General features: G+C 54.7%; 1 protein-coding gene across 1 annotated transcript; it reads right to left on the bottom strand.

Annotated features, from left to right (window-relative positions):
* Positions 1 to 825: 825 nt before the first annotated feature.
* FOXI1 (forkhead box I1) lies at positions 826 to 4,556 on the bottom strand. The gene is made up of 2 exons (XM_058545697.1): positions 3,979 to 4,556; positions 826 to 2,484 (listed from the first exon to the last, which is right to left on the bottom strand). Exons 1-2 carry the CDS (start codon positions 4,553 to 4,555, stop codon positions 1,925 to 1,927), a joined length of 1,137 nt encoding a protein of 378 aa, XP_058401680.1. The 5' UTR covers position 4,556; the 3' UTR covers positions 826 to 1,924.
* Between the last annotated feature and the right edge of the window lie 5,390 nt (positions 4,557 to 9,946).

The following is a 9,946-nucleotide window of genomic DNA, read 5'->3' as shown; positions in this document are numbered from 1 at the left end:
AGAGAGCCCCCACCTGATTCAGAGCCCGCAGTTTAGCGTGGCCTGTGTAGGTGGCCAAGGGGCCCCAGCTTGAGCCCTCTGTATGCACACCCGAGAAGGAGACTCCAACTAGAAGACCTCCAGCTTCCGTGCACGACTCCCCCAGCACGCATTGTGTGAGGGCCCCAGTGAATCGCCGGTGTACATACTCGTGGGCCGTTGTGAGGAGAGCTCCCAGCTGCACAACACTTGACCCAGAGCCGGCCCACAGCTTTCAGTGAGTTGTAGCCAACAGTACTGTTGTCATTGCCGCTAGGATTAGCCACATCTGAGGCTGTACTGCAGCATGATGAGGTGCAGGAGTCAGAAGACCTGGGCATGGACTGGCTGTGGACTTCAGGCAAATCGCTCAACCACCCTGACCCTCAGTTTTCTCCTCTGTATAATGGGACAATACCACCTTCACAGGGTTGTTAGGGGGATTAAATGATCACAGCACAGTTATAAGGATTGCATGAGCTATAAAGACTGGGATACGCCCAGTCCATGGTTTGTGTTCAATATAGATGGGTTCCTTCCATGCTCCTACCCCATCCCCCAGGCACCTCTCTTTTCACTGGTAGCCTTTGTCCTGTCTCCACACTGGTGTGGAGGAGGGAAAGAGCTTTGATAACCATTCTTTCTCTGCCTCCTGTTCCAAAAGCCATCAGCTCCAGGCTGTACTTGGCCCCATGTTGAGTTGCCCAGCAGATGAGAGACAGAACTCACAAGAAAGGCCACATGCAGTCTTTTTTGTTTTTTAATTAAAAAGAAAATAAGAAAAAAAACAAAAAAACACTTCCCAGGGTGTGCTGTGATGGAACATTACAGGCGTATAAAGTACACAGAAAAACGAGACACAAGTCCCAGGAGCTGCACATGTGGACCCCTGTGCGGCGGGCTGCAGGCCCCTTCCTGGAGGCCTTGTTTTCTCAGACAGTCACCTCTCCCTGGCCATAAGAAAGGAAGTGCTTATTCAGCCTTGTTTCTCTTGGAAGACTCACCATCTCCAGCTCACTGGTCCATGACGTGCACACAGGAAATTGGGCTTCACAAGATTTTTGCAGAAGGGCAGTGCCGGGGTAGGGGGGTTTGGGGCACATACCACTCCTCTCCCTGCCCTGCTCGAGGGCCCCAGGGCTGGGGAAGTGATGTCGCTCTGTGGGGAGAGGCTGGACATTGCCCTGCAGGGGCATGGGGCTAGCCTTCTGGAAGTAAGCCCACTGGTAGCTTCCCTCCTTGAGTGGAAGCAAAAGGAGTGTCTGCAGGTAAGTGGCGGGCACAGAATAAGGACTTGGACCAGGATGAGACGTGCCAGGGGCTGGTGCTAATTTTCGATGGTCAGCCAGAAGGCAGTGGGAGATTTGGACATGCTTGCCATAATCAGCTTTTCACACTGACCTTTCTTAGCTGCTCACCAATTCCTCCATCCCTGCCTCCGTTGACCCAAACCGGGGGTCACATAGACCCGGATTTGACTCCTGGCTCTGCCACTTCTAGTTTGTACAGCCCTGGGAAAGTTACTTAATTTCCTTGAGCCTCAGTTTCCTCATTTGTTAAGTGGGGAGGTTCATGTGGACCCCACAGCTGGCTGTAAATAGTAAGTGTGATCACACCTTCAAAGAGCCTATGACAGCACCCAGCACAGAGTCCGTGCTCAACAAGTGGCCGCCATGATTACTGCGATCCAGGCACCAGTATTTCCACTGCAAGGTTGGTGAGTGTGTGTGTGGATGTGTGACAAAAAGAAGGTTAACACAGTGTTCTAGAAAAAGGATGAATTCCTCTGAGCCTCCTGTGTGTGTCCGGGCAGTTCAGAGGTGCTGGACCACAGGGATGCTGGCATGGAGGGCCTCAAGTGCTTTTCTCTTGGGCGTGTCCATCTGGCTCAGGAGCTGTTCTGTTTCTAGACCTCGGTGCCCTCCCTGGGGTAGAGGACATTGTTCGTGTTGATGCTGTTGTAGAAATGAGGGCTGAATTGGTTGAGGACAGAGCCTCCGTAGCCGACAGCGTTGGTGGGCATGGGGTTGGCCCATTCGCCCCCGCCCCCGTGGCCGCTGAGGTTGCTGAGGGGGGTGTAGGAGCTAAAGTTCAGCAAGTTCTGTCCCAGCTTGTCAGTGGGCTCGGGGCTCAGTCCTGGTGTGGCCACAGGGCGGCTCACGGGGCTCGACCCGCTCACATAGGGTGTCATGGTGGAGAGGAAGTTGTTGAGGCAAGGGGTGCCGGATGGCGGAGGGGAGGGCTGCTTCTCTGGGGAGCCGGTGGTGCCCAGGGAAGTGCTGTCCAGGATGTCCTGGGGCTCCGTGGTCTTGGGGCTGCCCACCAGGAAACCGGTCTCTGTTTTCTCTGAGGCCAAGGAGCCCGTGCTGGAGGAAACATCCGATTTTCTCTTCCTCTTCCTGCGGAAATTTCCATTATCGAACATCTTCTCACAGTTGGGGTCCAAGGTCCAGTAATTCCCTTTGCCTGGTGCAAAAGTGGGAGAAGGTAAGTAGCGAGATTGACAAGATGCTTTGCTTCTGTTCCTTTTTATTGTCATAAACTAAAAACAAAGGTAACAAATGCAGAAGACAGAGCACAAAAGGCAGGGACTGAGAATGGAGGAATTCCACCAACCGACCACACACCTCAGCACACCCACCTTCATTCAAGCACCCACCCCACACCCAGGCGCTCTGGGGGCACAGAGCAAGTGAGGCAAGCGGTGAAGGAGTTTACAGCGCAGATCTCTTTAAGAAGGTCAAGAACGGGGGATGGGGGGGGTTCCTCCAATGCTGTCCTGAAAGAAAACTCAGGAAAAAATTCAGGGCTCCCTTGGGCGTGGAGTCTCAAGATGGACTTGAGTCCCGGCTTTGCTCCTGACTGACTGAGGGACCCTGGGCAACCCTCGGTTTCCTAGTCTGAAAAGTGGGCCCGTCGCATCTGTCCCTTCTTCCGCAGGCTGACAGTGAGAAAGGACAAATGTCCATGTGTAAAAGGGCCTTGTAACTGTGAGGTGCTGCCCCAGGGAAGCCTGCACTCTGCCTGCTCGTCTCTCCGCCTGAGGGGGAGGCCAGTCATTGGACAGGACGCCTGCCCTCCTCTGGGGGACAGACAGTCCCGCCCTCCCCAGCCTTGAAGGGGGCAGAGGTGGGGTCCTCTGAGCCTGACCCTGGCTTCCTGTGGTGGAACAAGAATGGACTTGAATTCTAGGAAATGGATACATGACTATATATCACTCTCTGCAGTCTCTGTATTTTAGAAATTCATCATTAAAAAGGAGAAGTTCACAGTCTTTGGTGTTGGATCTCCATTCAGATTCATGATCCATCACTATCACTTCATCTGTGTCACCCCAGGGGGGCTGTTTCACCTCAGTGTTATTTTCTTTATCTGTAAAATGGGTTTAATAAAAGCTACCCTGCAGGAGTGGCTTAAAGGGGATTACATAACAAGGGCAGGCAGCTCACTGTGGCCCTTAGTGGTTGCTCATCAAATGTCCCATCTCTTCCCAGCAGGCAGGAGGCACCTGGGCATCGTCTAGTCCAATCGCCCACCCCCAAGGCCTTTCCATGAGCTGGGCGCTGGGGCTTCAGATTCATCACAGCAATTACTGCAGGCCCTGGAGCACTTGCTGGCACCCATTACCTCATGACCCTGCCACAAGTCTGCAAGGAGCCACCGTTACCATCCCTATTTTTCAGACAGGGAAACTGAGTCTCAGAGATCTAGCCTGCCCGGGGTCACTGACTGGTCAGCGGTGCAGCGAGGATGGAAACCCAAATCTGCCTCCAGGGCCCACGTTCTCCTTCACTGCTGACTCCCCTCAGCCCCCAGTCTTGGGAGGCACGGCCATATTCAGAGCTTTCTAGAATGAGGTGTCAGGGAGGAATGAAGTGAGCCTTCCTGGGACGTTGCTGAAGCAGTGGGCCTCGCCCACAGGGCTGGCGGCCTCCCCACCCGCGCTCGCAGCCCCCTTACCGGGGTCGTCCTCGTCGCGGGGCACCTTCTTGAAGCAGTCGTTGAGCGACAGGTTGTGGCGGATGGAGTTCTGCCAGCCGGCCTTGCTCTTGTTGTAGAAGGGGAAGTTGTCGGCCACGTACTGGTAGATCTGGCTGAGGGTCAGGCGCTTGTCGGGCGCCCCGTGGATGGCCATGGCGATGAGCGCCGAGTAGGAATAGGGGGGCCGCACCAGCTTCATCAGCTCCTCCTGCGAGGGGATGGGCAGCCAGCCCAGGTCGCCGCCCCCCAGGCCGGACATGCTGGGCAGCAGCTGCCTCTGCACCCCGTAGGCCTGGGGCAGGAAGGGGCTGGCGTTGGTGCCGGGCAGGTAGGGCGGCGGGGTCATGGCCGGCCCGTTGAGCCAGAGGTAGGGGTTGGGGGTGGCCCCGTACTCGCCACCTCCTTCGAAGGAGGGGGGCCGCTGAGGGCTGGGCACGCCCTGGGGGTGGAAGAAGTTCTCATAGTAAAGGTTCATCTCGGGGGGCTCCTGACCGATGCTGGGGAACTGGGGGCTGCAGCGAGGTGGGGAGGGCGCCTGGAGGTCGAAGGAGCTCATGGTGCGGCTGGGCTGGCGGAGCCACCTGCCTGGCACCTGCACAGGGAGCTGTTCCCGACAGGTGCTCCGCAGGCCCCAGCCGCCCACTTATACCCCCGCGGGCTTGGCCGGCGGCCCCACCCAGGGGCGGCCACCTGCGGCGGGCCGCCCCGCCCTCCTCCGACGGCCGTGCCGAGGGGAGCCGGCCTCCCGCCGCCCCGCACGCTAGTGACGCGCTCAGAGCGGCGGCACGGCCGAGATTGGCACCGACGGGGCGCCCCTCTCCGCCCCGGGCCCTTTTCCCTCTCCTCACTCGCTCTCCTCGTGCTCATCACCGCATTCTGTCTCAGTTTGTCTCTCTTGCCTCTTTCTCTGCCTCTCCCATTTCTCTCCCCTTCTCTCTGCCCTGTCGTCCTCTCTGCATCTTTTTCTTTGTTTCTTTCCGTCTTTCTTTCCCATTTTCTTTCCCTTCTCTTTGCCTGTTATGTCTTCTCTCTCTCTCTCTCCTTTCTCCTCCTGCTTCTTTTCTGTGTGCTGCTCTGGCCACGTCTCCCTCCCTCACTCTCTCTCTCTCTGAGCTTGTTTCCAGCTCCTTCTACTTCTCTGTCTCCTCTCCCTCACTTCCTCACATCTCTGCTTCTCTCCGGCCTTTTGCTCTCTCTCTCTCTGTCTCACATTTTCTCTGTGTCTCGGAGACACATCCTCGGACTCCCTCTGCTTTCCCACCTGACCTTCCTTCTCTGCCCCCTCATCCTGACTGGGCAAGGCAGTTTATCAGAAGCCACATATTTTGTCTTTTGATGGAAGACACACTTTCTGGAGTTTCCAGGAAAGAGCCTGGCCCTGGAGAACAAGGAGAGCAGAGAGGCAGCCGGTTACAGAGAGCCTCCCTCCACACACACACACACACACACACACACACACACGCACACACGCACGCACGCACTGCAGGCACGCAGAGAAGGAAGGAGCTGTGCACAAGGTCCGTGGATTCTCCCAAAGGAGCAGAGCTCATAAAAATAACAACAAAGGAAGAGAATGTGAATGAGACTTCAGGGTAAAACACGAGAGAACTTGCACTATCCAAGTTTCTTTCTGGCTGCAGGGACAAGGCAGGTCCCAGCTCCTTATCTGATCAAAGTCCTTTCATGTTTCAGCTTGCAGAGGCCCGGGGAGCTGAGGGCAGGAGGAGAGCCCTCACCTCCTCGACTGGCCATTCCCCTCACCCCATCTCTGCCTCAGGCTCCAGAGGCAGGAGCTCCAGCCTGGCCCAGCTTCTCCGAGCCTTGTGGCGAGTCCCCCCATCTGGGCTCCATTCTCCATCTGTAGCTTGGAGATGACTTGTCATCCCAGGGGTGGGCCTTCAGCTTGGGGACTGGGTCCCCCTTCTCAGAGGATAGGCTGCTGTCCCCTGAGCAGCCTTCAGTAGCAGCCTGAGACTTCTCTCTGGGATCAGCAGTTAATATTTCGAGCCTCTCTTGTCACCATCCCTCCTACCCTCTCACCTCTACTTCCTTCTCCCCATTCAGCTTCCTCTCTTCCTCCAGACCCCATGTGCCTTTGAGGCCAGAGAAGGAGGTCGCCTACTGTCTCAGCTGGAGGAGGTGCTTCTCAGAGGATTCTCCTCTCCTCTCTCTGCTCCCCTCCACAGCGGCATCAGGATGCACGTGGGAAACCTGGACGCCATGGAATAAATCTCAGTGGCAGCATCTTGGTGCCCAGAGGATGAGTTCAGGTAACTGGGTGGGAGGCATCCTCCCAGGCCCTGAGAAACCACCTGTCCCCGCCGTGGAACAGTGAAACAAGTGACTCTGAAAGGGCTTCAGTGCCCAGGTGAAGCACGGGGTAAGCACACTTTACACTTTTTTTCCAAAGAGGAAAGCAAAAGAGGCCACATCTTTGTTTAGAGTTTCTCTATCAGGCCTGGCTTGCTGAGGGCGGGGCCCTGACTTTTCAAAGAACAGTCACATTGGAGCCCACCAGCACAACCCAAAGCCTTGCTGTGAACCTGGCAACCCCACTTCTGATAATTCATCCTATGGAATTAGAGCAAGAATTAGCTACAGGGGTGTCCACGATGGCATGATTTATAGCTGTACCAAACTGTAATTCACCTGAATGCCCAAAATAGGGGATTGGTTAAATAAATTGCACATCATCCAAATGATGAAATATTATGCAGCTATGAAAAAAATAGATTGTAGATTATTTAGTGATGTGGAAAGATGTTTATGTTCTAATAATAATTATTTGGAGAAACAGGCTGCAAAATTCCATGATTTTTGGGGGGAGTAAAAATATATATTCATACATGTATATGAAATATGTAAATATAAATGCCAAACTGTTAATTATTATTTCTGGGTGGAGCTGTAGTTTGACTTAAATGATTAGAGAAAGGCAAGCACACTGGTGATTTGCCTTTAGGATTCCGTATAAAAGGCCAGCCAGAGGCCATGTAGAAGAGACATAGCAGACACGGGCTCTGAGATCAGGAGGACCTGGGTTCAAATCCCAGCTTTGCCACTGAATAACTGCAAACCTTGACAAGTGGTTTAACTTTCCTCGGCCTTGGTTTTCTCAGGTGAAAATGGGAATGACACCACTACTAAACTTGCATAGTTGCTGTGAGCATTCAACGAAGGGATTACCGTAATCAATGTAAGCATTTCACATGGTGCAGAGAAGCACTCAAAAATATCAGTTATTATTACATAGGAGAGCCAATGCACATGTGATATGTACAGTCCATCCCTGAGTTTGCTACCTCAAGAGTTAATCGTCCCCTCTCAGTAGCCTGCAGGGAGGAGTGAGGAGGGGGGTGACAATGGAGGAATGGAGGGAGGAATACTCAGTGCAGACACGGATTGTACACCTACCATCTGCAGCTGATGGTCAGAGAGGCCCCGAGTCACATGACAAGTTCACGACTGAGCTGGGTCAGGACCCGGTCTCCCAACCCCCTCTTCTGCCCTCTGCCTGTTGCTGGGGTCTCCTTCCCAGAGATGTTTTTTGAGGAATGCTCACCTGAGCCGCCCTGTCGCACCTGGGCCCTTGTTCTTTCCCCTGGAGATCAGAGAAAGCCTGGCCTGTCTTGGGAGGCCATGCCCACCTGGAGCCTCTGGCCTCCGGAGTCTGTGGCTGGGATCACAGGCTCTCATGCCCTCCCCGCACCTGGCCACAGCGTCAGGCTGGGGGTGCCCCAAGCATCCCCAGAGGCCCTCACTGCAGAGTTTCATGAGCACCGCCTGTTCTTGGGGTAGTAACAAGAGCTGTCTGTTCCTACTCCCCAGGGGAGGGTTGAGAGTTACATCCCGGAGGCCCCCTGACCAGTCCCAGGGCCTCTGGGAAAAGAATCAAAGGTCTCTATAAACTAGGGTCCTTTTGTAGATGAAATTATTTCAGGCTTTTCCTATTTTAGGAAATTTCCCAGAAGTGGCAGTCCAAACCTGAGAAGATACGGCCTGCTCAACTTGAGGGGAAAAGATGGAAAGTCAGGCTCGTGGGGGCTGAGCCAGCCTAGACAGTGCTGGGGCTGCAGTTTGCATATTACAGCACAGAGGGAGGCCTTGAGTGAGAAAGACCATACATTCTGAACCCCAAATGGGGATATTTGAGATGAGGCAATAGAACCTGGAAAACATGGGCTCGGGTGTTGGGTGGAGCTGGGTTCAAATCCCTGCCTTGCTAATGGCGGCTGTGTGATCTTGGCCACATTTCTTAATCTCACAAGGCCTCAGTTTGCTTATCTCTTAAATGGAGCTGCAAACAGAACCTGTCTCGTGGATATTGCTGGAAAAAGGAATGTGATATATATATAAAGTGTAGAGCCCAAGATCTGGCAAAAACTGCTGCTGACGAGGATGATGATGATGGCTGCCTGGGTACCAGAGGACGGGAATTGACGAGGAGGTGGCTGTGGGCAGGAGGCCCAGCTTAACCCTCCTCCAGCCAAGCTTTTACCATTTGCTCTGCCCTTGGGAAAACCTTGCCATTTGGGGGCGCTGCCCGGGGAAGGAGGGAAGGCCTGCCACCCTCTGGAGTATGTGCCCAGCAGTCAGCTGGTGTGCACTGCCGGGTCCAGAAGCCCAAGCTGGCTCAAGGGCTGCAGAAAGGGTGAATGTGCACAGGCCCCACCCAGACGGCAGCCAGCCAGGACCACCACCTCTGGCCTTGACTTTCAGGGGGTAGAGGATGCTGTGAGGAAACAGGCAGGGGAGGGTGAACAGCCAGAGACACAGGAGGCGGGTGGGATCTGAAGTGGCTGCTACTGCATCACGGGACAGTGAGGGCACAGAAAGCTCAGGTTCCGGGTCTCCATCCTGCCTCTGCTCCTTAGGTGCTGTAGTTCTCAGATAGCAAGCGATGGTTCTGGGCCTGTTTCCTCGTCTGTAAAATGGGGAAACCCAACTCCCCTCGAGTGTTGCTTTGAGGAGTAAGTGCCAGGCGTGTAGCATGTGCTCAGTAAACGTGAGCTCTCATTAGGGACCAGGGAGCCCGAGAGTGAGGGAGAGGCTGGTGGTCCGCCAGCTGGGGCTGCCACATCCCCCTGCTCGTGGATCTTACCTGCCTCCCCCGCCCCATTCCCCTTTGATAGGGGCTTGGCTTCCAGGGCTCTTCTTTCTACACGTAAAACACAAACAGCCTCTGACTTCCAGGGTTTCCGGGAGCCTGATGGTGGAAATAGGCTGGGATGGGGAATCAGGGGATCTGGGACTAGTTGGAATCTATCTGAAACTCTCTGCCCCACAAGTTTCCTTTTCTGTAAAATGGGGGATAAGATACCGCAGTTCTCCCTGCTGTCTACAAATGGTTCTCCATGGACGGCAGTGAGCTGTTATCTGAGCTTCCTGTCCTGCTGTGTCTTGTGTACTTTGGAGCCTGTCGTGGGCTGGCTTCTCAGTCCTGACTGTGGGCTTCTAGGAAATCTGGCCGCGCCGTCAGCCAGGCTGAAGCTGGTCTTGGTGCTCTCTGCTGCTTTTTGGCGTCTGGTTGCGCTGGCGAAACCTAGGCCAACACCGCCCTCTGGTGGACATCTTTTTAAAAGCAGGAGCGGAGTGCAGCGACATTTCAGGTTGCCGCCAAGGGTTTCCCAGCCTCTTAATAAAGGGACGGGTTCCCTGGACCAACAGCAGCTTCAAGGAGGAAGTGCGCCCCTGGAGAAAAACACCTTCGCTCCACTGCGATGGAAATAGTGGGAACTGGCTTGGCAATGGGGCAAAATGTCTTAGAAGGCGGCCAAGGGGCGGGTGGACTGGCCTGGATTTGAAGGCGACTCTTCAGGTTATATTTTCTGAGGGCCTCGATGTTGTTGAATCTCCCAGCCTCTGTTTGCTCCTCTGTAAGGTGAGGATTGTCCGGGTTCCCTCCCTCAGAGGCCTGTGGCAAGGACTGAATGAGACAATACAGGAC

This window comes from Diceros bicornis, chromosome 1 (genome assembly GCF_020826845.1).
Source record: "Diceros bicornis minor isolate mBicDic1 chromosome 1, mDicBic1.mat.cur, whole genome shotgun sequence".
Lineage (NCBI taxonomy): Eukaryota > Metazoa > Chordata > Mammalia > Perissodactyla > Rhinocerotidae > Diceros > Diceros bicornis.
Note: the sequence above shows the minus strand (reverse complement) of the source record. Positions and strands in the feature narration are given on the sequence as shown.

What these genes read in the sequence shown, in the direction of transcription:
- FOXI1 (XM_058545697.1), bottom strand. Translation starts at nt 4,555, where the DNA reads ATGAGCTCCTTCGACCTCCAGGCGCCCTCCCCACCTCGCTGCAGCCCC. An exon ending in CCGCGACGAGGACGACCCCG is followed by an intron (nt 2,485 to 3,978) that starts GTAAGGGGGCTG and finishes CTTTTGCACCAG; the next exon opens with GCAAAGGGAATTACTGGACC.